The sequence below is a fragment of the Xiphophorus maculatus genome, chromosome 3 (genome assembly GCF_002775205.1).
Source record: "Xiphophorus maculatus strain JP 163 A chromosome 3, X_maculatus-5.0-male, whole genome shotgun sequence".
Classification (NCBI taxonomy): Eukaryota; Metazoa; Chordata; class Actinopteri; order Cyprinodontiformes; family Poeciliidae; genus Xiphophorus; species Xiphophorus maculatus.
Window position 1 is genome coordinate 24,397,157 of NC_036445.1, and position 27,067 is coordinate 24,424,223.

Here is a 27,067-nt window from a genome sequence, read left to right on the forward strand (position 1 = left end):
AATGGGCTATGTTATGACCAACACTTAATAATTTCATTTTTGTACCTCTGTGACTGAATCACATCAACAGGAATTTCATATTTATTGCTATTTATTTATGTTTTTATTCTGTATGTGATGTTTTTGATTTAGTAATATGCCTAATGTAAAATTTTCACTGTTCCTTGTGGGGTTTTTTCCTTTAATACAATGGATTTGCCTGTATTTATTACATAAATGTTCTGTTAAAAATGTGTAACTCCAAAATACTTTAAAGAAAATTGATTATTAAATTGTCACCAGACTCACCCATCAGAAGGAACCTTCACATATCCCAGCTCATTCACAAGTATTACTCTATGCAACACTTTTGGAAGGGTTTATTTAAATTTTATCTTTCTTTCTTTTGTTTCATTTTTTCCCCACACACCAGCTTTTTTTTCTATCCACATCATTGATTTAGCTTCTGAGTTGAATGTTGACTTTTTAAATATCTTTAAAACTGTCCAGAAGCTTTTCTTGTCATGTGTGAATGGATAAATTAACACATTGTAGACAGCCGTTAAATATATTGCTAGAAACAATTAAAATACAACAATTACATTTCAAAGATTCTACAGTACATCATAAAACATTAGTACATCACAAAGGAAATAAATCATGCTACTCCCAAGCAAGGAAAGGGCATATCATATTTTTAAATACAATATTTAAAATGCAAGTTCAAAACTCTACAGTGCTAAGGGGAAGAAAGCTTCACGTTTTCTTCTTATGTATTTGTAATAGCAGATAAGGTTTCCTCTTTCTGAGCAGTCCCTGCTGGTCCAGTCAGCTGTGTTATATTTTAGCAACACAGTGTTTCCACTGGCTTAAGCAGCATAACTTTTCCCATTGGTCCAATTAAATCTTTAAGTCTTAAATTTCAAGTTTTCATCAGCCGTAAATCAAAATTGATAAAGGTATGAAAACTTTAGGACATGTGTAGTCAGACTACGTAATGCATTCTACTAAGCAAACTGAGGTATTGAAATACAAGAACTTATCAAAAATATTCAGACTTTTTGGATATGACTGCTTACATCTCTAGGTGTACAGTACATATATACATGAACACAGAGAGAGCGCTAGTCATCATTCTGTTACTTCTTCCTATATGTATACTTTTTCATAATAGCAGATGAAGTTTCTTCTTTCTGAGCAGTCCCTGCTGGTCCAGTTAGTTGTGTCGTATTTGGAGACGGTCCCACAGTGTTGCCACTGACTCGGACAGTCTGGCAGCATCTCCTGTTGGTCCAACATCTCTCCGTCCGACCACCACCACTCCCCTCCCAGAAAACGCAATCCTGTCCAAACCTGGTGGACACAAGGCAAATGAAACAAAGTTTACAATTCTGACCTTGTAGAACAAGAATAAATCTCTCGAGTGATTACCAGACCTCCTCGGTGGTGGCTCTGTAGATCCGATCTCTCACATAGCTCAGGTCAGATGAATATCTAACGCTCAAGAGGTCATACTTATAGGTTGCATTTGTCATTTTCCTGCAGTGATTCAGAGCATCCTCCCATGTCTCGTTCTCAGTCACCAGCACCAGATTGTCTTCATAGCAGTTGAAGGGAAGCGGATGGGAGCAAGCTGTGCTGTACCACTTTCTATTTGAGATGTGATAATTGCAACAGCTGTCGTCAAATTGCTGACCAGAGGCCCAGTTCTTGCTCTGTGAGACGTCATCTCCCGTCAAGCCTTCACCAGTTCTGAAGCATACACACCAGCAGCTTAAATGTCTGAACTGAATTAATTGTTATGTTTAAATATGACACCAGCTCACTCACTTCACATTGATCCACCTCCAGACTGACTCTTGCTCAGGATCCTTGTGTAAACCAATCCATACATTGTCGTAGCCGTTGTTCTTCAGCCACGTAGTCAGCAGATTCGGGTCTACTATGTGCCAGGTAACCATGTCTATGTGGTTCCTCTGGCAGTACTGTCGTGCTTCGTCCCATGGAAGTGCCTGAGATTGAATAGTAATGAATATGATCAGCCTAGCTTCCAAACAAAACACAATCGTACAAAGGAGGAGTAGTGTAAGCTCAGGTTTATGGGAACACTGTGAACAACAAGTCCTAAAACAAACGAACTCAACCAAATTCACCCCTGTGCCTGTCTGTAGAAGTCCGAGTTCCTTCATGTTTGATTCAAATGTTCTGCATTCAAACTAGTCTCTGCTCTTATGGGCAGGGCAGGCTACATGTAAACGACTGAATTTGAATCATGGTGCTATAGGATTGTGAGCCAATTATCTGTCAGGAAATCTATGTGGGTCACCTTGCTTTTGTGTTAATTGGACTGAAATACTCCGAACTGCGCAGCAAGAGTACAAATTGAGGTGATAAAAGTTAAGTTAGCATGACTAACCTACTCTCCACGGCATTTTCTTTATAGTTTTTTAATTAAAGCTTTTTTACTGACCCGTGAAATGTGATCCCCTTAGACCTTGTTATCTGTTTTTGGAAAATCATCACAGTTAATAGAAATAAAGGACATCAAACATCCATATGTGTAATTAATCTACATAATGTGTTCAATTAGTGATAAAGTTCCTGAAATAAATGAATTTACAGAATATTATCCGTGTAGCCTTAACAAGAATTTAACATGTCACCAATTTTCAAAATAAATATCTTTTATAGGTGAAATTGACATGACATTCTCTCACTGAGTCCAGGCGTGAAAGAAAATCAAACCCTAGTTTTATGGTAGGAGGGTTAAAAAAAAAAAGTTCTGTTCAAGAGACCAAAAACCAAAATAAAGTGCCACAAATTACTGGCAAGCTGTTCAGTTATTATATGCTGCTACTTTTATTATGTTTTTTTTTATTGCAACATGCTTAATGACACAATAGGGGGAAAAAACTCATATACTCAAGAATGACCAGGAGAGGGCGACAAAACACAACTAAACTGAAAGAAGAACATTATCTGGTCTTGTAAATCAATCAAAAAAGCAAGCTCAAGAACAAAAACTAATAATTAGATGTTGGATGTCTTAATTATTAGATGCTGTTAAATGTTTTCCTTATGAATGGATCAATCAATTAAGGCAAGACATGATGTTATGTTTGCCAGCCTTAACAGGATCCTCCTCACCCACAGTTCAAAACAGATCAAGCTTAGACTTAAGGGGATAAAGACATTTCATCAGAAAACCAGCACCTAAAACCAGTTAAATACACATTTAATATCCTCTCAGCATGTTCAACAAAAGTTTGAAGTATGACGAGTAATAGTTATACCAAAAAGTGGAGAAGACGTTCAGGATAGGAAATGTAATGAACTGCTCAGTCTTGCTGTTTTTATCTCGAGTTCTTGCTGGACTTTCTCATGTTGACAAGATGTTTTTACTAAATTGCAAACAGTTAATAAAGCCAAGAAACGGGTTACGTGGTGAGTAAATAAAACAAATTATTTCAAATCACTTTATTCTCGGGAGCAAAATGTAAAATGCCTCAAATCAATTCAGTCAGTACAAACGAACTAATTTAATTTGAAATAAAATAATTCTACGTGATAAAACACAACAAAGCAAAATACAAATTTAAAAGGGTGATTCTCCTAAATCCTACGTCACAAATCCATGCAGAAGAAGCAGAGTGGTCCAAATCAAATCCAAAACATACAGTACATTTAGATTCAATTTCTCCATATTTAATGATTTGAGATTCAGACTCTCTGTTGCTCTGTTGGGAGTAATAACACCAACAGAGTCCATTCAACTAGCAAAAAATATTCATAGGAAGAATATGATGATTATTACCATTTCCCAAATATTCTTACCCTATATTGTGGACAAGAAATCCTTTGCAATAACTGAGATTCAATATATTTAGCAGATGTATAGTCATATCCAACAAACTAGAACAAGTGTTCATATTGTCTGTCATTATTATGGCACTTAGCTAGCAACTAGAAATAACTTTGGTGTCTCTAACTGACCTAAAGTACATAGAGAGACAAAGAGCTAGATTTTGTCTTGCTCTTTGGTAATTTATTTCTGTAGTTTTACATAATTGCAGATGAAGTTTCTTCTTTCTGAGCAGTCGCTGCTGGTCCAGTTGGCTGTGTTGTACTTGGACAGCATGCCACAGTGTTGCCACTGGCTCGGACAGTCCGGCAGCATCTCCTGTTGGTCCAACGTCTCTCCGTCGGACCACCACCACTCCCCTCCCAGGAACCGCAATCCTGTCCAAACCTGTTGGACGTGGGCCAAGATTTCAGCAGCAATATCAAAATAAATCCTCAACATATTTATGGTCTGGTTATTGCAGAAACAGCAAGTGACAAAATCAACCAAACCTCTTCACTGGTGGCTCTGTAGATCCGGTCTCTGACGTAGCTAAAGTCAGGTCTTGTAACGCTCAGGAGGTCGTACTTATAGGAGGCGGATGACATTTTCCTGCAGTGATCCAGGGCTTCCTCCCATGTCTTGTTCTCAGTCGACAGCACCAGATTGTCGCCATAGCAGACAAATGGAAGAGTGTCGGAGCAAACACTGCTGAACCACTTTTTTCTTGAACTGTTATAAGAGCCACAGCTGTAGCTGTTTTTTGATTGTTCGGACCAATAACTGCTCTCTGAAACATCCTCTCCTGTCAAACCTTCACCGGTTCTGAAAAAAAAAAAAAAAAAAAGATGTAAAATTAGTTTCTGTTATAAACATAGAGATTGCACCAAAAAGGAAACTCACTTCACATTGATCCACCTCCAGACTGACTGTTGCTCAGGATCCTCGTGCAAACCAATCCAGACTGCAGTCAGTTCATCTTCCTGCAGCCACTTAGTCAGCTGGTTCGGGTCTACTATGTCCCAAGTAATCATGTCTATGTGGTTCTTCTGGCAGAACTGTCTTGCATCGGTCCATGTCAGCTCCTGAGAAATCAAGTAAATGGTTTTTAGGAGTGTGGTTTCCATCAGAAGCGCGGCGTTAAAAAGGAGCAGCAGCATCAACTCAGGACGGCCGTTCCTCCCCATTTCCTGTCCCGTTGTCGCATCAAGTCCGATGTGTCGACAGCCGGAGAGAAAAATGTCAATTTATACCAGTGTAGAGGTCAGCGTCACTCAGACACGCCTCAGTGAATCCAGCTGACCAGCAGAAACATTTCCCTACCTGCTGTTGGAGAAATTTAACTAACACTTGGGTCAGACGTTCCTGCTGTGCACCAAACACGACATTCTGAATATATTCATTTATAATTTGCTTAATTAATCTGGTAGAGTTTCAAGAAGAACAATTTACAAACTAAGAAAATATCTTTTTTGACAAATATTTCAGTTTGACGTTTTATTAAGCCCGTTGCCTTTTTGGCTGTCTTTATTTGTCTTCATTCTCTGTAACGCCACACATTTTCAGCAAATTGTTTCGGTTCGTATTCAAATCCGTTTCAGTCACTCAGGAGCAGAAACCACATCAACACGAGTTGATTTGTGAGAAACACTAATGGAGGGATTGTACATAATCAATCCTATTAATAATTTAGCTTTTATATGTGAACATGATGTCAAATAAACAAATAAAACAGATCCAAATGCAGTCATGCATGTTTCAGTAGCTGTTCATTTCATTGGTTTGGTGACTTATTCAAATTGTCCTCATTTACAAAGCATGGCTGGTAGGAAAATCTGCCTCCAGGTAAATGATCCAATTTGACATGCTAATTAGCTCAGCCTTATTTGATATAATAAAAACAGGTAGAATATATATATATATATATATATATATATATATATATATATATATATATATATATATATATATATATATATATATATGTATATATATATATATATATATATATATATATATATATATATATATATATATAAAATAATACACACACGTTTGTATTTTTATCCATAGTAGAACTTTGCATTGACTTCCATTCTTTGTATCAGCTGCATTTGGGCTTAACCTGACTTTTTCCCTAAGTCCAATAGTTGATTGTTTGATTGTTGATTGTAGTCTTTTCCTGACCCTAACCTTCACCAAAACCTAATTTACACCATATCTCTAAACCCCTGACCTTTAACCTTTAACCTTTAACCCTAAACAAGGAGGGCTACCATATTAGGGCCAGGCTTTGGTCGGCTATAAGGCCCATCGGTCTCCAGAAGGTTAGTAAAAGTGGCAGAAGTGATACTAAATATGATAGCTAGAGAAGAACACACACACACACGCACACACACACACACACACGCACACACACACACACGCACACACACACACACACACACACATGCACAAAGCAACATCATTTAAGGTTTTGTATCCTTAAATGAAATGATTATTTTCAGAAGGATTTCAGCCATTATATAATATATAATTTGGATATTTAAGTTGTTTATTTATTTGGATGGTTTGTCAATTTAAAGTTGCAGTTGAGACTGTGGTAACTTCTGATTGCAACCAAAATATTGTTCAGATGAAACCATCACTGATGCACTAAGTCAATTGGCCAATTTTCTTTGACAGGCTCTGATTAACAGCAGATCAAATGCTGAAATAAAAAAATCTGACTATGTTTCTCAATCTGTAAAGACACAAAAATGCTCTTTGATTGGCTCATTTGGGACCGGTTAAAATCACAGAGAAGCTCCCAGAACTATCACAGGCAGAAAAGCAGTAATTGTAACTACAATGAAATCCAGTCCATGATTTTCTGTCATGCTGTGCAACAACAGCAGAGACACTTAAAATATCTAACTAAATACAAAAAATCCAGATCCCAGCCATAGGCCATGTTCTGTCTGACAGTCGAAGTCATTTTTTTGCGCAGTATTTAATTCAAATTTTCTACATTCAAAATAGTCTTTGGGCTTGTGCGGCAGAGATCGGGCTACATGTAAAACACTTCATTTGACTCTTTGAAAGAGATGCCGATGAGGAAATGAGAAAGTAATTCTCATTTACTTGTAAAAATGTTAAATTAATGTGTCTTTAACAAACCAAACAAAAATCGATTAAAATGTCAACGTTGGTCTGAATCCTCAAAAATCAATCCAAAATAAACGTTACTGGACATAAATGTAAGTGTAGTAAACAAAATTTGTCAAAGGCGGATCATTTAAAGAGACGCGCCGAACGCTTCTTCTCACTGCTGGGATTGTTTATTGTTTCAACATTTCTGAAATCCTCATGAGCCGAATAATACAGCCTTAAAAATGTACATACACCCCCATTAATATTTGGTTGTGTGTCCCTTACAACCTGCCTACTGTAACAGTAAAGAAAGTTGTAGCAGAAATTTGACCTGAATTAGTACGGCTTGTTTTAATAAATGGATTGGCAGAGGTGGATCTGGCTTTCATGACTTATGGGCTTATCCTGATGGAGAAATGCACATTTAAAACGTTTTACTCAGGAAAACTTTCTCCAGATGATTCTTAGATTTTCCAGTGTGGCTATAATATCTTTGTAGTGGCTTTGCAAGCTCTGATTAGTTTAGCACACTGAGGAGCTACACCTGTGGATGTATTTAAAGGCAATTCTTCAAACATGTCACCACTATTAGTGCCTCACAAATGTTGATAAATTGAGCTAGAAATTGTAGACTTAGATGTCCAAAACTATCATATTCAAAATACGTCCTAATTATTGCGCTTTTCTGGGTTTCATCTTCCTGCCTCCCAGTTCAAATTTGTCTGCTTGATCTCATTTTGATGTCTGATTGATCTCAAGATACACAAGCAACATAGGACACATTGTTGGGTTTCTTCTTTAATTCAGTCAAAATTACAGCTACCGTATATCTAATTATCACACTAATATTATAAGAATACAGTGCATGCAAAAAAATAAAATAAAAAATAGGTAAACTGAAGATTCAAGACCAAGTTACAAACTTTGGTTTAGTGCTAAACGTACATTCATACAATTTTAATTCGGTTTAGTTGAATTCAAATAAACTCTGTTGATTTCAGTCCAGCTCTATTCAAATCATTTCCCTTCAGGTCATTTTACTTTAGATTAATAACAAAAAAAAATAGCTTTCATTAATTCAGTTCAGTTCAAATCAGACTGATTCGGTTCAGCTCAGATGAACTCAACGGGTTTCGATTCAGTGTAGTCAAACTAAATGAAACTTAACTGAGTTGCATGTAATAAAGCTGAAATCTGCACACAATAGAAACAGCCACGCTCACTCGAGAGAGACCAAGTCACCCAACATGCACATATCAGTGTCCTTTGAGGACGCATGCTGGAAGAACATGAAAAGTTATTGTTGCATAAAGTCTTAACCATTGTGCCTCTGTGCGGCCACACGAAAGAAACCAACGGGTCAAATTTAATGACATACGTCAAGCTTGTTCCCAATGAATGTTCATCCTAATCATGCTTCTCAGCCCTGAAATCAGCCGTAATACATGCAGGTGACATAACATCTCTGATCTCCCCGTGCGAGTTAAGAAAATGGCATTTTGGACATTCCTGAACTTTTCTAATAAATACGATTCGTCTATCAGAACAAAAGCCTGCGTGTGCAGAAAGCAAGCATGGACCTATTCATTTCTAGAGGGCAAATCATCCTCATTTACAACTTCTTCATAATAGCAGATGAAGTTTCTTCTTTCTGAGCAGTCCCTGCTGGTCCAGTTAGTTGTGTTATATTTGGAGACGGTCCCGCAGTGTTGCCACTGGCTCGGACAGTCCGGCAGCATCTCCTGTTGGTCCGACGTGTCTCCGTCGGACCACCACCACTCCCCTCCCAGGAAACGCAATCCTGTCCAAACCTGGTGGACACAAGGCAAGAGTTGGAGAATATTAAAATGAAGTAGTAAGACCAAGTATTTTTGGTCTAGTTTTTAGCGCAAATGTCTTAGTATACTCGAAATAAGACAAAACTAACTTACATTTTTCAGCAAGAAGTAGTAGCTTGTTTTAAGTCGATCATTTTGTAATGTTGAAAAAAAAGTACTAGTTTCACCGGCAGATAATTTCACTTACTATGTAGGAAAAATGTCTTGTTATAAGTGAAAGAATCTGCCAGTGGAACCAGTTCTTTTTGTCATCAATATTAAATTGACTTAAAACAGACTCCTATATCTTACTGAAAAGTTACTTTTAAGTTAGTTTTGTATTATTTTAAGTGTACTAAGATATTTGACCTTGAATCTAGACCAGCGTAGCTACTCATGTTCAGGTTGAAAATGTTGCGCTTTTGCGTAAGAAGTCTCAGACCTCGTCGGTGGTGGCTCTGTAGATCCGATCGCTGACGTAGCCGTAGTCAGACGAGTTGGTAATGCTCAGGAGGTCGTATTTGAAGGACGCGTTTGTCATTTCCCTGCAGCGATTCAGAGCCTCCTCCCAGGTTCTGTTCTCAGTCACTACAACCAGGTTGTCAGCGTAGCAGATGAAGGACCGCTCTAAAGAGCAGAGGGAGCTTTCCCACTTTTTGGTGAGGCTGTTGTAGGAGCCACAGCTGGCGCCGAATGCCTGTCCCAAGACCCAGTTCCTGCTGCCAGAGACGTCGCCACCAGTCAAGCCTTCACCAGTTCTGAAGAAAACCACAGAAATGGTGCGAGAGTTATCTTCAGCATTTCATCACAGTGGACATTTTATGTCATTGAATGGAAACTCACTTCACATTGATCCACCTCCAGACCAATAACTCCTCAGGATCCTGGCGTAAACCAATCCAGACATTAGTGAAGCCCTCTTTCAGCAGCAGCGTCGTCAGCAGGTCTGGGTCCATCGTGTCCCAGGTGACCATGTCTATGTAGTACTTCTGGCAGTACTGTCTTGCTTTCTCCCATGGCAGCTTCTGAGACGGAAAGAAAATTGTTTTTTGAACCTCAGCTTCCATCCAGGCCACAACGTTAAAGAGGAGGAGAAGCACGAGCGCAGAGCAGCCTTTCCTCCCCATCTTTGCTCCTGTTGTCACGTCAAGTCAGATGTGTCGGTGCTGGAGAGAAGCCTGGTGTCGTTTTATACCAGCGTACAGGTCAGTGTCACTTAGACACACCTCAGTGCATCCAGCAGACCAGTGGCACCGCATCCCGGACTGCTTTTGGAGGGAAATCACGACACAAGCAACATTTACATGGGCGTGAGTTTTGGCTTTAGGAGGACGGCGCGGATTATAATTTGACCCTTCTTCAGATTTCACCGGTGCATTTCTAAATGAATGAATAAACACGGCAGCGAACAGCAGTGTTTATGGTCAGCGTGAGCCGCTTTGATCGATTTGGTTTTGCCACCGTGCTGGTGGAGCATAACCAGGATTAAACAGACTTGGTTTAGATTTTGAAATAAATAAATACAAATTTATTTCAATCCAGTTGTAATGTGGTCTCGCAAGATTGTTAGATCTGATGTTATTGCATTTTATTCAAATTGTCCTAATTAAAAATCGTTTGTGTGAGATGATGTACAAATGTGCTGTTAAAAGCTTCACTAGCTTTATTAGAGTTTGTCACAAACCACTCAAGATGATTATTATTATCATTCATAAGATTGAGCAACACAAATGAGTGCAAACCTGTAAGGTGGATGGAGAAGGAAACATGGCAACTTTTTGATGCAGCCAAAGATGTAGTTTTTTGGGGGGTTTATGTCTGTAACAGCTTTATAATTATACGGGTTATATATATATTTTTTGCCAATTAGCTCAAGATCAGTGAGTCTGCATGGAGGGTTGTCTGTGGACATCAGATTCTAATTTGGACTTAGCACTTTAACTGGGCCCTTCTAACACATGAATGTGGTCTGAACCGTGCCATTGCAGCTGATGTTCCTGTGGGAAGGTGAACTTTCCCCTCAGTCTCAAGTCCTTTTTTAACATGGTAACGAGTTCACTATAAAAGAGTCTTCGCAAGGCAACTGGTCACACTCCGTTTTATTCAGAGGTCTGAATAGAAATTCAATTTGCCTCTTTTGTGAGCCTGTCAGATAAAATCCCAATAAAACCAGAGATTTGTGAAATTTGTGGTGTGATGTGACAAAAATGTGAAAGAAAAGAAAACGCTCTGGCAGCACTGAAACCTTGCCACTGTAAATAAACAGTATGTCATGAACGACGTCTGGGTAACTAACTCAACCATAATGTCATCTAGATGACAAACAATTCAAAGACATATTTTACAATGATTTTATTCTTTGAATTGGCTAAAACAATCAAAGTGATGACAGACTCTGGTCCTTCTGATCACAAAGATGGTCAGCAGCACTGGAATTAAAAAGCATCAGAGGTTTTTTACTTCAATACAATAATATTGTATTTGCCAATACAGCAGGTGGACACTGTACATCTATTATAATCCAACTTGTGCATTAGTAGCACAGCAGAGAGATTATAGAGCTTAGCATGTAAACAGCAACGTCTATAATAGGCAAAGAGAAGTTAAGCCAATCAAATCTTGAGCATTTGGTAAAACTTTGTCTTCCTCCATATTTGATTCAAATTTACCGAATTTCGACATAGTCTTGGAGATCTGACGGCGATATCAGGCTATATGTAAAGCACAGGATTTGAATTTTTCAGAAGGATGATCGAGTGCCTCATTTGCTTTTAGTGTAATCAGGAAGTTTAGATTGCACTAAAATGTTGTAGGAAGTACGAGTATAAGTGAACTGTTTACCAAAGAACTGTTGCAATAAATAAATTAAACAATTTGTGCTTTTAAATTTCATATGGTGTGTGTATAGTGGTGTTTGTCGTTTTGGACATCTCTGTCAAAATTCTATGATAAAAAAAACAACACATTTTTTATTGTAAGTAGGGAAAATACACCTAATTAAAGTCTTTGTAAAAAATAAAATGCTAGTACCCTCTCATTAGTACAAATAGGACCAGTAGTTTATATATATTGATAATTACCCTTTAAGCTTGTGTGATCTGTGCAGAAACATAAAGGCCAGGCACATATTTCTGATGCTACCAGCTTAGTCAGCTGTTTGATGGCAATACCTTCTTCATCCAGCAGGTGTCGCACTGCAGCGAGGGTGGTTCTGTTGGTCACAAACGGCACCTTCTTGTCTCATATAGCCTGCTGTCTGGGGGCGAACATCCACCTCCTACATGACAGAGGATGCACTGCATTGCAATACTTGTTCCAGTGAGGACACGGTGCCCTCACTACCACTGCATCCACCAAAAGCAGCTTTGTATTTGTTTCCGTGGACAAAATTCACATTCTCAACTCTGCTCCTCAAACCATTAATGCATTTTCCTTACAAATCTAAGATTTAAGACCAAAACACAAGCATCTAAGGGGAATAAAGTAAAGAGGCTTTCCATTGGGTTGGAGTCCTCACCAGGAAGTATAGTCAGAAAAGAAAAAAATTAATTAAACAAAGCAAGTACCCTTTGTTTTTGTAGTCTTGTAGTCAATATAAACATTTTCTAAGTATATATTGAGATATTGAATTTTTTTTTTGGGGGGGGGGGGGGGATTATGCTATATTTGATGATGAGAGTTACAACATGGCCCTAAAATATATTTATTCATGAAAAGGTCCACTGTTTATAAAGGTAAATCTAGGTATTTGATCTTTAAGGTCAAAACAAAACTTTCCAATTATTGCATAAAACAGATGCAACTGGTTTGTATGTATCAGCTACCGCAGTTAGAGGAACTTTTCTTGGGTCAGTGGGTTTACACACAGAAGGATTTTGGCTCCACCTGTTGGTGTTTCTCTAGTATTACAATTTTAAACTCTTGATCAAAGGTGAGGAACCAAAATAAATCCATTCACCGGGCACTTATTTGGGTACAACTAGCAAGTAGAGGGTTAGACCCGCTGTTTCCTTCAGAACTGCTTTGGTACTTTGCGGTGTGGAGAATCTGAGCTTCGTGTTATGATCTATAATCATAACCGGAAGTAGCCAGCTGAAGATGGGTTAGTGTTAACAAGTATGGAGAGGAGCACCTAATGAAGTGAGTGTGCAGGCTGTGGAGAAATTAAGTACGATAATTACCTTATAAAACATATTCAGCTGTTTGAGTTTCAGAGGTTAGACTATTGGTTTTTTTAAACATCTTTCTGGTGTGTAGGTGTGTAATTTAAAAAAAAAAAAAAAAAAAGTAAGCCATACGTTGCAATCAAACTGTTACTTTTGCAAAGGTTTACAGTTTTAAAATACTTTTGAAAGAGTGCTTTTTACTTCTACCTGATGTTTATGCCCACGGTATTTTAAGAATGAGCTATTCTCTATCAAATGTATCCTCTCTTAGCTGATTGGCTGGCCAGAAAATGAAAGCCTGAAGGAACAACTTAGCACTTTGACCAAATCGTTGCTGCTTTATCCTGTTCATTTCGTCCAGGACTGGTTTCTCCTCTTGTTTTATGTGTGAACAAAGATGTGATTAAAGCCCAGTTCATCTACTGTCACTGGATTTCAAATGGTACTAGCCAATCCAGCTACTGTGATTTGTGGTTCTGAAGTATTAATATTTTGAAGCAATACTCGTAAACATCATCTTTAAGCTTTCCTGGATTTGTTTGGTGTATTTAGGCATTCAGCCACAAAATTTACTTTAAAATCTGCATCTTTTAGCCCTTTCAGTCAATTTTACACACAAACTAAACGTAAATTTAAAATATGACCGATTGTTTTCCTCACCTAAATTCTCAGAAAGTTCATATGACATCAAACTACACATTTAATCCATTCTAAAGAAATGAAGCTGGACCATGAAAGAGGAGTTAAGGGTTTTTTCAAACTTTATTTTTTCCAACTCTTGAGTCATAATTACAGTAGGTCTGCCGCTCAGGTTCCTCCTTTCTCTGGTGACAAAGCTTTTAAAATCACACTAACAGTGAGATGGATACAGAAGTTACCATAGTACTCAGTCATAATTACACATCTAAATCAGCCGTGGGAGTTGGAGAGGGGGAACACGGACACAAATACTTTCACCAAATTGTCGCCTTGTCATTAAAGGAAAACACAGATGAACTCAAAACACTCAAACACACATTTGCTGCTGCCTACATATACTGTAGTAGAGCTAAAGGGGTTGAAGATGCTATGATTTGGCTATGGGTGGGGCTTTTGTGTAAAAGAAGGGAAGGATTCATGATGGTTAGCGGTGGTCCCTATGCTCACTTCCTGTCAGGACAGGAAGTGTCTACTCCTTGGAGTGCATGTACAGCAGCAGGTCAGCAACACGGTTGCTGTAGCCGTACTCATTGTCATACCTGGAAGGAAAAACAAAGGTAAGTAAAAGTTGACTTTAATTTTAATTTTATTTCAGTGCATCTCATTAGATTAGGAAGGATTCTTTCTCTACAGGCTTAGCATGTGTTAGAAACTCACCAGGAAATGAGTTTGACAAAGTTGTCGTTAAGGGAGATGCCGGCGCCAGCATCAAAGATGGAGGAGTGGGTGTCTCCGACAAAGTCAGAGGACACAACCTGGCAAACACCAACGTTATAGATTACAAACAGATCTCAGTTTTATATAAATAAAGAGCTAAAGGTTCAGGGAAATACCTGGTCTTCAGTGTAGCCCAGTACTCCCTTCATGGGTCCGTGTGCGGCCTTCTTGACGGCCTCCTTGATCTCGGCGTAGGATGCGGACTTGGACAGACGGCAGGTCAGGTCCACGACGGACACGTCCGCCACTGGCACCCTGAAAGCCATTCCTGTCAGCTTGCTAGAAGAAGAGAGAGAGAGAAAGATTAGACCCTTTTGCATTGCTGCTTTATGCTTTCTGACAGAATTAGCAGCAGAGCAGTAGTGTACCCGTTGAGGTCAGGAATGACTTTGCCCACAGCCTTGGCAGCGCCGGTGGAAGCTGGAATGATGTTCTGGTGGGCGCCGCGGCCGTCACGCCAGGCCTTGGCGCTGGGGCCGTCCACTGTCTTCTGGGTGGCTGTGTATGCGTGGACTGTGGTCTGCAGGAGGCAGAGTTACACTGGGTGAAGGACTGATGCCTTTAAGACTACCAAAAATATATAAATGCAGGCCTGTTTAGTCAAACTCTAGTCTGTTCAGCTAGAAAGTCCAGTTTGTTTGGGGAGGTGTGCAATGTTACATTTTCAGCCGGTGCTGAAAATGTAACAAATATTGCAACTTTGGTCCCCAAACAAACCGAGTTAACTGGACTATCAGGTGTTTCTTACCATGAGAGCCTCCTCGATGCCAAAGTTATCGTGGATGACTTTGGCCAGGGGAGCCAGGCAGTTGGTGGTGCAGGAGGCATTGCTATACAGAACCAGATAAAAACGCATCATTACTCATACAGGCTTGTAAAATACTGCAAGTTAGAAATAATATTCAAAGGGATCATTACCTGACGATGGTCATGGAGGACGGGTCGTATTTGTCCTCGTTAACTCCCATGACAAACATGGGGGCATCAGGTGAGGGGGCGGACACGACCACACGCTGTGCACCCCCCTGGATGTGAGCCTGAGTTCGAAACATGATGAAAACGCAGGTTAGAAAGCGAGTCATCGCTCTTTGCCGTGGGTAATCCGCTGAGCGTTTCTTTGTGTGTACGTACGTTGGCCTTCTCCAGGCTGAGGAAGACTCCAGTGGACTCGACGACGTATTTGGCGCCAGCTTTGCCCCAGGGGATCTCAGCAGGCTTCATACTGGAGGAAACAAAGGAGACGGTGACAAATGAATCTGTGTTGGCTCTATCCGAGTGAGAAAAGTAGATCCTGAATTTAGCATTCAGGTCCTTGGTATGTAAATTGACAGGAAGGTTTATGTGTCGTGAAGCTGGAATGTCTCCTCTATAACCGTCGTGTCGGTTTTCCCATCGCCAGAGCTGAGACTCTGAAACACAATAAGCTAAACCAACAGCTGCCGCAGACAGTGAAGCAGAAAGCCTCATTCCAAAGCCAGGAATTCGCTCACACACATAAAAAAACAACACAATATTCGCTCAAAAAAATCTGTCTAAAACAATAACCGTCTTCATAATCACACTGTATGCTAAGTCCAACACCACATCAGCCTCCTGGAATCTGCAGATGTCTGAAAGTCTGAAGGATAATCAAGCATCTTCACTTACCACTGGAAAACAGAGATGGCTTTGCCATCAACGTAGAGCTTGCCACCATCATGGGAGACCTCGCCATGGTAACGGCCGTGGGTGGAGTCGTACTTGAACATGTAGACCTATGAAAGGGAGGGCAAGAAATAATAAGTCACTGTGAAAAGTTTCACAAGCTGTAGTTCTTGATTTGGCTTTAAAACATTTAACGTGAAAGATCTTTCTATATAAAACTAATATTAACCTACAATAATACTTGGTATAGAAAAATATGCATGTGTGACTTTTAGCCATTTCAGAGAAGATTCTGAACAAGTATCTGGATTGGATGTCATTGTTGCCATTTTATTACAATATCTGACATTTAGCAATATTAGGGCTAAAGACCTACACATTTTCAACAGCGTTAACAATAATAAAAAAACATCTAATACTGGGGTTCAGAGAGTTTTATATATACCCTTGGGCAGTTGCCCTTCCACTCACAAGATGGAAGATCTACTGTTTTTAATGGCGAAACAAAACTAATCTGCAACTTCAATGAATGGGTGGAAATTAATTTTTTAATGTTTTATCAACCACTCAAACGTTTCACCAGCCATTTTTTCATTGTTTTTCTTTTTTGTTACAACTCAAACCAGTACAATCAAATTACATAAATCATATGATTCATTCTTTTCTGTAAGAAAAACAATTTATTGACAAGAAGCTTAACATCCATATGTACTCATACAGACCCCACTTAACAGTGGGGTAGTGCAATAAGTTATATTTAAACATTTACAAACATCAAACTTTAACCACAACAATCACTTTTCAGTCTTTTCTTTAGTTTCTGGATTCAGACCCAGATTCTGAGTGTTTTTCCTTCCTGTTGTGCCAGAGCTGGATGCCATGTGTGACATCAAAACCCTCAATCGTGGGTAGTTACTGAAAGTCTAGACCTCCAGTTGCTTTAACAAGCTTCATCACATTAAATCGCCTCTCAATCCTTTCATTAAGAAACCGACTTTTAACTTTCTGCTCTTTCCTCGACTCCTCTTGAGAAACGTTTTTGTTCTCTGCCACCAGCTTAACTAACATAATGCAACAGCACATTGCTGAAGTTACTGCTCAGATATTCTGGTTTTATGCTTTAAGTCTAACTGAATAGAATAAGTCTTGCCATTATTTCCTATATTCAGCGTTTATACATTTTGGCCACAACTTCCCCAGATGGTAATTAGTGAAGATGTGTCTAATCATTTTTTAAAACACTTTTTAATCATATTAACTTCTATTTTTTTCTTACTTTTTCTGTTTAATTCAGAATTATTGTCATTACATGCCAAAACATGGTCATTGTTCATTCCACATGCCATCATCATTCCTGTGTTATTACAATGTTCTTTTGACTGCGAGTCAGCCGCCACTCACACACATGCCTACACACACACGCCAACGCACCTACACACACCTTCCCCCTCCCTACATAAAGATATATCTCAAAATAAAATTAAAGAAATTTTCACAACAGATCTTTTTTTTTTTTTGCTCATTTTCTTTTCTAATAAGGAAAAGTCAGAAAATATTTTCAAAATGAGGCTCTTACTATCCCTTCTGTGATTTTGTATGAGCTTTAAGGCCAGGCACAACATTCCTCGTTCATTTTCCATGTTGCAGTCGTCATAAAATTATGACTTTGTTTTGCATTATTTCAAATGTCTTATCATAAGATTCCTTCTTGTAACTAAAAATATCATAGCCTGGCCCTAATACGACCTGCATTGAAAGTCCAAATAAATATAAATAGAAGCTGTAAAACATGCTTGTCAAACAAGATGGCGGCCTTGGGCATGGTGACTCTGAACTACAGAAGCCCAAAGGGTGCATTGGTGAGAAAAAAAAAATTAGATTTTCCAAAAAAATCTAATCTTCAAAATCCAAAAAATTGATTAATGATTAAAATCACACATCCCTAATTCTTTATGAACATTTGGACTCCTTCTTACCAGGCTGGCAGCAGCTAATCTGACCTCTGACCTCAATCTGTCCCTCGGTCACGTCTCTCTCCTCATCCTCAGACGATGAATCCCCTGAATCGCTAACTCTCCTTTCTTCTCGGGCCCTGAAGCTACTCCAGCAGTAGAAGGTTGTAGGGTAAACATATTAGTTAGTTTGACATATTTTTCCTTGTTTTTCTGGGCACTTTTTATTATCCTTTGTTCTCACCATTCCATACATTTGTCTGAATTCGACCAGCGGCCGGTGCCAATTGACACCCCTGGTTCTAAGTATGTGACTCTTCCACATCTCTGCTTTTATCACACTTTCACTTTTACAGTGAAAGTGTGATAGCATGCTGTAACCCAGGGGTCTCAAACTCCAATCCTCGAGGGCCGCTGTCCTCCAGTTTTTAGATGTGCCACAGGTACAAAACACTGGAATGAAATGGCTTAATTACCTCCTCCTTGTGTAGATCAGTTCTCCAGAGCCTTAATGACCTAATTATTCTAGTCAGGTGTGGTGCAGCAGAGGCACATCTAAAAGTTGCAGGACACCGGCCCTTGAGGACTGGAGTTTGACACCTGTGCTGCAACCCAACAAACACAAAGCTCTCTCACCATGTACTGCAGGTCGATGAAGGGGTCGTTGATGGCTACGACTCTGATGCCCTTCTGGAGGCATGCCCTCAGGACCAGGCGGCCAATGCGACCGAAGCTGCGGAGATGGACAGATAGATGTCAAACATCCGATTTTTAAATCTTTATCAACATTAAATAATAGTTGTCATGAGACATATGTACATCGTACTTTGTGAGAATCTCAAAAATGATGCTAAAAGGTAAACTCAACTGCGCATTTAAATACTTTCCCTGATGTTGGGGACAAAAGTGACGGTGTCAGAAGGTGATATTTCACGGATAACTTTGAGAAGTGACCATCACCACTTGACCCTTTCCTTTTCCTGACAGTCATTTCTGATCCTGCTTATAAAACATGAGGTTCAAACTCACCCATTGATTCCAACACAGAGGTCTGACATGGTTGATGTTGCTTAGGGGCTGCGGAGTTACCTGCACAACAAAACAAACGCCGGTCAGAATCAACACAAGCCAAATGACTGACGTAAACTAACCTAAAATGTCAACATTTTAACAGCATTCGGAGTTTAAACAACAGACATCAGGGGTGACAAAAAAAAAAACCAAACAAGATGATTTGTGAGGGCTTTAACAAAAGCGATTATCTTAAACAAGTTTAGCTAATCAGGTCGGACTGGTAAATCGTGTTGCTACCAACCCATAAACTCTGTTTTCTACACAACAAGCCTGAGTAATATGAAAATAAAAAGAAAATAGTGAAAAAATTACAGATTGTGTAGGTAAAGGCGAATTCTGAGCCACATGGTCTATTTGTGAAAATGTAGAAAATTTGATTTGTTTAAATGAAATCTGTATTTTTCTATGATCAGGTAGGCTGAAACTCCACAGATTCAAGTTAGAGCCAATAGCAATATGCAGTCGTCATCATATCTCTAAAAATCCTCTCTGAAATCAAGCACAGGAATGTGCATTAGAAATGAGCCATGCAGAAATCTTCCTTGTGTGTAATTTCTGATGAAAACACAGCGCCTGAGGTTTCTCTGTGCTACAAGTGACCTGAGGACAGGCCGGCAGCAGCTAACACCTCGTTACAACCAGGTTCTGCGGCTCTGGTTGACATCAACGAAGGAGGCAAAAATACAGGCCATTAAAATCTGCGTTTCCCCAGCCTGCTCTGCTGAGGCATGGAGGAGCTGCACCATGCAGGGGCATGTTTAGAAAACAAAGCGATCCGAAGGCCGGGAGGAAGCGGCTGGTATGCAGCGCAGCGAAGAGACGTGTCCGCCAGCCCAGCAGAGGGGAAGGTCTGGCTGTGACACAACTATTCAACCTCCTCTTCTCTCTGCTTTTCCTCGCTGTTTCATACAGTTCATTCATCTGCAGGATCAACCACCTTTCATGTCCCTTTTGATTCGACTCTAAGCAGGACTGCATCTGCTTAAAACATGGAGATTGTTACATAATCTGCTAAGTATTCATGGTATTCCTTAATATTTCTGCTTATGAGTTAAATACAGATGATTATGATGGTTATATTATGGCAGATGACAAAACTTTGAGGAAATCACGTGACCGTTTGTGACCCATTTAGGGCTAAACACATGAAATGCTGCAGTGCAGCAACAGCTGAAAATGAAATGCACTAATAAATTGGCCAGAGCCTGCAAATCAGCCAGTTTGCCTTTATCTGCAGATCAAATTATTAAAAATCTTTGGGTTTGTTCCCCCCTCTTTTTATTAATTGCATCAAAGAAGCCCCATCATTTCTGATACACTTTGAGTTTAGTAAAGATCAGATTCATCTATCAAAGAACCTGAGTTTTAGTCCACAGAATAAAAACTAAGTCATTTAAAATAATAATAATAATGGGCAGGTCAGACATTTTAGAAAACTGAAAACCGGCTTAAAAATGCCTGATTAGTGGGTCTGTAACAGAAAACCATATTAACTTATCAACAATATGTGTCCAAAATACTTCAGCTTGGTGTGTGTGTGTGTGTAGGGGTGTGTGGGCGTGTGTGTGTGTGGAACAGGTAAGTTGGCACCGGCTTGTCATTTTCAGCTACTCTAATCTCCTAATCTGTTGTGTGTTGGGGCATTGGGAACAAGCTGTCAATCCGCTGAAATGCATTGTGGGAGTACTTTAAATAGACTGCAGGGGTAACCAGATTACAAGTCATGAATTTTACCTCACAGAACAGCACACACAATGATGCTGATGATATCTGGAGTATCCTGTGACCGTAATGACACCGTTACTGTACTTTTTCACACCTGGAGTCAACTATTGAACTGGTATTAACTATTATGTTCTCTGATTGATCCAAAAGGCTCTTTATGATCTTGTTTCTGTGCTTTATTCTGTTTTTTCTTCAAGGTAGAGCAGCCATTTTATGTTCTGCAGTCAGCATCCGTAACACAAGGTCACTAAAGGAGTGACAAACAGGAGAGTGTGTGTACATCATGACAGATCTGTTTCCACTTCGTGTTTTCACAAAATTCAAGGGAAGCTTTCCTCCTCCTGTAATCTGCTTCCTCTCCTCCTGCATGAATACCAACGTCTCACTTTTCTCTGCACAGAAGCAGTTGCCCTGGGTTCCCAGAACAAAATGGCCGCTCCGCTGACAACCGATCCAACAGTGTGTGGTCCGTTCTGCATCTTAAAGCAGGTGGAAATTTCTGCTGAACAAGAAGCTGAATCTCAAACATGTGGCTCCAGATGTGGAAAATGTCCTAATTTCACCACTTCCCTGATGAGGCGACACGCCGAGGCACATCATGCATGTAAACCTGCACACACTTGACGAAACAATCCCGTTTGTGTCCTTCAGTGCTGCCCTGAGGCCGTTTGAGGGATTGGCAAATGGAAGGGCACGGAGGAAGGAGGATGGAAGTTGCAATAGTTTGCAAAAAAGGAAGAATTTCTCATCGAAGAGACAATAATTGCAAAAAGTAGAAGCATAAATGCAAATATCTTTAATAGGGTACTTAAGGAAGTTCTGTTTTGCAGAAAAGTTTCTCATCATGTTTGCATGCAGCCAATTAATGGAGATTAAACAATGCAACTTTATTGCATTGATTAATCTCCATTAACTATTTTTGACTTTTAAAATCAGCTTGAAAACCTCAAATGAAACCTAAACGTAAACCAGATTTGCAAGTGGTGTAAAGTGTTTATGCTTTTTTTTCTATTAAAGACGCAATTATCAGACCTTTTTCTGCCCTGATGGCTTAACTTTATAAGAGTTTACTAAACTCAGCTAGTTAGGGGCATATGTCTCGATGCATAAATGGGAATAATCTGGTAATTAAACTTAACCTAAGTAAACTTAAAATACAAATGTATCCCAGATTTTACGTAGCAAGCAGATATAAAACGTTCCAAGGGTTATCTTCACTTTAGCTTCACCCTGAAGTTGTGCCTCTTTTCAACAGATGGCACAGTTAGCCGCAGTCTGGTGTTCAGACTGCACTCACTCTGAACCGCTCACAGAGACACCATTGTGTGGTGGAGAGTAGCGAGGTAACACACTGATGGCTGCAGCTTCCAGTCTGCTGGCACTCATTAATATGTTAGAAGAGGAGGCAATTAAAAAACAGGACATAATGGCAAAACACCGCAAGATATAAGAGTTATTGTTGTTTTTTGGTCTGGAGTTTCCTCGATAAGGAAGGAGGGTGAAGAAAAACCTTCAGTTCAGATCTGACAATGAAGGCGGGTCAGGAAAATAAGACAAAGCTTCAGGGTATCATTTGCTCCAACTGAAAGTAGGTTCAATTAAATGATTAAGGTATGAAAAAGAAAAGATGTGGAACACAGAATTATGGGAAATGTAGTACAGCAAACTCAAACACGAAAGAACCAACAACTTTATACAGCATTTTACTGATCTTCCCTCTCATCTGCATAAGTCTGTCCCAGATAACCCCCAATATTCTGATCCATTTCCCCTCTTCTGTCTGACCCACAACTACTCCGACATGACCTCTCTCATGACCCCAAATCCAGATACAATCATTAAAATTCAGTGAGTCCCTATAGCTTAAATTTGACCCCTCAGCGGCCGCTGAATCTGATTCTCTTGTTTTTGCACAACCTCCCCTCCCCCAAGCTCTGGCCCATTTTCAGCTCACAAACAGCAGGAGGGATGAATTTCAGGGACCACTGGGGGGAGGAATGACTCATAGCCAGTGACCAAAAAAGGTAAAATTCCCCAGACTGCACCAGGTGGTGCAGATTTTAAAAACTGCATGCGCGAGAGGATCAGAGACAAACATGATGCAGCATTTTCACTGCACTCATTCGTCCTACTTCCTGCAAACCCTTACCTATTCCCTAGTTCATCAAGTTTTATCTTTTCTTAACTTTGCCTCAGTTTATGCACTGGTTGGAGATTTCACCAGGGTGAGTGAATGAGAGCAAGTTGACCCGAGTGCATCCTCACTTTCCCGCACCAGAGCGCCCCACCCCCCAGCCTTTCTCCTTCGTCCGCCCTTGGCTTTTCAAACCTTCCCCCAGCTTCCTATTGCTCTGTCACACCCTCTTTCTCCTCAGTGTTTTTCCACTGCAGTGGGTCGATTGGACAGAGACATTGCAGAATAGCCAATTAGGTAATGTCTTTTCCTCCGACCCGCCTCTTTCGGAGTTTTGGAGTCAGATTTTTCTTTTTCTGTGCAACAAAAAGAACTTTCCTTTACTTAGTTTCTCTCACCTCCTCTTCAGCACCATGTCTGCTTGTTTTTTTATTCTCGCCTTAGAGATGTCTCTCTGCGGCTTTGAAAGAGTCACTCAAATGTTCATCACCATCACATCACTTGTCTAAAATTTGCAAACACAGTCAAAGTTTACAAGGATGCGTCTGGCTTCTAACTGACCCCACATGGGCTGTGTTTCCTGCTGTAGCAAAAGGTTGCTACAAATATTAGTTAAACTGGCACAATACTAAGAAAAAGCAGATATTGCACCATAATACTGTAAATTCAATTTGTTTTAAATAAAAAAATGCTACAACATCCAGAAAACTCTGCAGATGTGTTGTGTAACACAATGCAGAAATTCAGGAAGAAGTATACTTGGCAAAGAAGCAAAGGAAAAGAAAGAATATGCGCAACAATGTGATGTTTCTCACATTTCTTTGCAACTTTACAGGTTAATTTGGAATATTCCACTGAGAGGATTTTATTGAGCTATGGCGCCATGTGTGAACCTTCTTTCCTGTGGGATGGCTCATTTCCTAAAAGTGGTGACAGTTAGGCAAAGAACGCTGAGTCATTCTGAGTCTCTCTTCCTCTCGCACAAAGCCGAGTCAATGACTGGTTCGTAGGTGTGATCAAACGCGACACTCATACTAACCAAACCACCACTCAGGGGGGAAAACTCAGTTCATCTAGAACTAGCTCAGAGGGAATGAATGAGTCGAGTATGTAAATGACCATTAGTAGGAGGTGTATCTGGGAGCCACGTTCTGAAACTTGTAAAGATGGAAGCTAAAGCTAAAGCTAGGCACTTTCTTGGTGAGGAACAGTAAAAACGGTCTTCTCTGTAAGCATGAGAAAAACCTAATCGCCATCTTTCATCCGGCTGACCAGCAGAGAGCAGCAACTTCAGGGCCATCATCATTGCTTTACCCTATGCTTTTTGCAGCAAGCCTTTAGCCGACAGAAGCAGATGTGAGAAAAACACATGCACTTATAAGAGCCTGCTATACCTTTGTACCAGCAACCTGCCATGTCTGACAGGGACTATTCACATCCTTCAGTGCTATGGTAGCTTAGGTTAGTTGTGACTTCTCTCATTGGCTAACAGGCTAATTAGTGGTAGTCAGAAGGTATTTGTAAGTTTGTAGCCTTTTCTTAAGTATAAGCAGAGTGAGCTAACACAAACTGTTATTATATGTATGAACATCATTAGCATGAGGAGCCAAATTAGCTAACATGACTTGTTAATATTACTAAAAATGACAAAATAGTGATAAGTTATTGATGTAAATATGTTTTAATATCCAAAAAAGCAAGAGAATAGAAAATATTTACTTAAAGAATGCATAAGACTTTATTGTCTACTACTACATGCTTGAGGCCTTTACAAGCAAGCTAGGTCATAGCTAATGCTAAGATGCTGCTTACTGCCTGCAACCTTCACTTCAGTATGGTGTTAGGTAAGCTGCAATGAGAAAAATACGAAGTTGTTGAGATTAAAAACAAAATGTCGATTAGCATCAGTGAAGCAGCCCTGGGCCTGGTGTGCCCTTCATCATCTCCAGTCATGACCTTCATCCAGTCCGACATGGCTGCATCTTCCTGTAAGCTACCAAAACCACACGACAGAAAATTATCCATGGTTTAATTTTTCACAACGTCCCTTCTCTTATTAGTTTTAATGCAGTAAAAAAAAATGCCTAAATGCTTTCAGATAAAAACGAGGCCTCGTCAACAGGTCCGTCAAGCGTCGTGTCAAACTGCGGCAGAATCACGCGACACTGCGCCACTTTTTCTCTGCCCCACGGTTGCATCAAAGGAATACAATAATACTCGTTTTAACCTGCTTTTTTACCCCCTACATCAAGTCGTTCCTATTCACTTTGTTTCTCGTCACTCTGGCCCCTAAATCCCGTGACTACGGAACCCCATTCATCCCTCGACTGTGTAACGTCGTCAGACTTCATGGTGAAGAGCAGAGCAGGCACGTAGCTTCATTTATTCGTCTCAGCACCAGTGTTATCACTCTGCGTGATGCACACGTGAAACAATATGACCAAGAAGCCACTCTGTGGGACTCTCCATCATGACTTTTCTTTAAAAACCTCAGTGTTTTAGCGTTTTTTGCTAAGCTAAGGGAGAAATACAGCTTGGTTTTCGTGCAGCGGATTACATAACATGGAGTCCAGCCTACTTCCGCAGATGCAGCGCTGCGAGCTTACAAAGTCACGTTGCTCGCACAGAGTAGTCTTCTACATTTCAACACATTTGTCGAAAATTGTGACAATTCCGCTTTCCACTAAGCACAATTTCCACCGTGGCGCATTTTGAGCGCAAGCGTGACAATATGCAGCAAACCAACTTTGTTACAAGGAGTAAGGACAGTGTCTCTTCCAGATTAAGAGGCCATTGCGCATCCCCTCCCATTCTCCCGTCTGTCTTCCTACAGGCATCGTTTAAAAGCAAACTGCGAACAGAACTGGTCAGAAAAATAACTTAGCTACATAGCACTCCTTCACATCCCAATGTAGTCCTTTCTGCACCACAACACCTGATTTGTTAACACTGGAAGTGGATGCGAACACATCATGGCCACAAGCTTCCGCAAGTGACGTAGAACGTCTATGGCGATAAAAGTTTATTTATATTTGAAGGTGTTTCAGATAACAATATTGATATAATGGAAATTATATGGAAATTTGTTTAGAAATATAGTTTAGAGACCTGAATTATACAAAGATGTTAAACCGCGGAGCTCACACTTACCTCACTGCTGATGCTGCTTGAGTCAGTGTGCGCAGCTCGCGGTTCGGGCTTCACTATTTATACTGCCTGGGTCACCATAGCGACGTGACGTCACTTCATCCGCTGCTGTCCATTCTGAACGAGGGACTCCTCACGGTCTCTCTGCAGCTGCTATGGCGACCAGACTGATGGTTACCAGTGGTCTGATGGTTGATCTCATGTTCCCAGGACTTTATCATCTAATAAAGAAAGCCGTGTTTTTTTTTTGTTGACGGATTATTAAATTAATAAATAGCCGGCGATCAAAGCAGACAGAGACAGGCACCGATGACAGGATGCCAGAGACCGAATGGTAGAGAATGATGTAATCTTTCCTCACATTCTCGTAATAATTAGTTAATGTGACCGAATATTGCTCACATAAAGCCTGGAAACCATCACTATCTGTAGACAGACTTAGGAAAAGGAGCTACAGCAGGTGAGAATAATAATAATAATAATAATAATAATAATAATAATAATAATAATAATAATAATAATAATAATAACTATTGGTTGGGTTGTTAGCAGGTTAGTCCCTCTGCATTGCATCATACCGTTCAGGATTAAACTACACGGTCAATTTAACCTATTTTGTCTATAGTTTCCTAAAGGACTGAATGGATCCCCTATTGTCACAAACACAGACCTTATACGCGGAAGCAGCACTGATGTTAGAAGAAATTTGAATGTCTAATTTTTCCCTTTTATACAATATTATTACTATTGCATTTGATTACTGATTTTCACTTATATTCCACTATAATAACTCTTCTGAATTTGAATTAATGAGCTACAACATTTCATTTCCCTTTGGGATCGATTAAGTATATTTTTTTTTTATTCAGTCTGAATAATTAAAATCACTCTTCGCGTTGAGGAAGTCAAAGTTTGATTCTCTTCCTCCTTTACCCCCAGCGTCACAGCACGTCGGACTCAGAGAAAGCGTACGTGAGGCAGGACGCGTACTGTGGTGGAACATGGGAAATCCCTGCAGTGCAACTCACTGCACACCCGCT

At 39.9% G+C, this 27,067-nt stretch overlaps 2 protein-coding genes across 2 annotated transcripts; both read right to left on the reverse strand.

Annotated features, from left to right (window-relative positions):
• Nucleotides 1–3,441: 3,441 nt before the first annotated feature.
• Nucleotides 3,442–5,031, reverse strand: LOC102220585 (macrophage mannose receptor 1-like). Its single transcript, XM_014468767.2, has 3 exons — nt 4,724–5,031; nt 4,333–4,645; nt 3,442–4,228 (listed from the first exon to the last, which is right to left on the reverse strand). The coding sequence occupies exons 1-3, from the start codon at nt 5,005–5,007 to the stop codon at nt 4,025–4,027; spliced, it is 801 nt and encodes a 266-aa protein (XP_014324253.2). The 5' UTR covers nt 5,008–5,031; the 3' UTR covers nt 3,442–4,024.
• Nucleotides 5,032–13,678: 8,647 nt separating this feature from the next.
• Nucleotides 13,679–26,087, reverse strand: LOC102234000 (glyceraldehyde-3-phosphate dehydrogenase 2). The gene is made up of 11 exons (XM_023330988.1): nt 26,031–26,087; nt 18,977–19,036; nt 18,584–18,680; nt 15,999–16,105; nt 15,483–15,573; nt 15,270–15,388; nt 15,100–15,181; nt 14,720–14,871; nt 14,468–14,630; nt 14,292–14,389; nt 13,679–14,173 (listed from the first exon to the last, which is right to left on the reverse strand). The coding sequence occupies exons 2-11, from the start codon at nt 19,003–19,005 to the stop codon at nt 14,104–14,106; spliced, it is 1,008 nt and encodes a 335-aa protein (XP_023186756.1). The 5' UTR covers nt 19,006–19,036; nt 26,031–26,087; the 3' UTR covers nt 13,679–14,103.
• Between the last annotated feature and the right edge of the window lie 980 nt (nt 26,088–27,067).

What these genes read in the sequence shown, in the direction of transcription:
- LOC102234000 (XM_023330988.1), bottom strand. Translation starts at nt 19,005, where the DNA reads ATGTCAGACCTCTGTGTTGGAATCAATGG. An exon ending in TCATCGACCTGCAGTACATG is followed by an intron (nt 16,106 to 18,583) that starts GTGAGAGAGCTT and finishes TCCCTTTCATAG; the next exon opens with GTCTACATGTTCAAGTACGA. An exon ending in GTCATTCCTGACCTCAACGG is followed by an intron (nt 14,631 to 14,719) that starts GTACACTACTGC and finishes CTCTTCTTCTAG; the next exon opens with CAAGCTGACAGGAATGGCTT.
- LOC102220585 (XM_014468767.2), bottom strand. Translation starts at nt 5,007, where the DNA reads ATGGGGAGGAACGGCCGTCCTGAGTTGATGCTGCTGCTCCTTTTTAAC. An exon ending in TGGAGGTGGATCAATGTGAA is followed by an intron (nt 4,646 to 4,723) that starts GTGAGTTTCCTT and finishes TTTTTTTTTCAG; the next exon opens with AACCGGTGAAGGTTTGACAG. An exon ending in ACAGAGCCACCAGTGAAGAG is followed by an intron (nt 4,229 to 4,332) that starts GTTTGGTTGATT and finishes CACGTCCAACAG; the next exon opens with GTTTGGACAGGATTGCGGTT.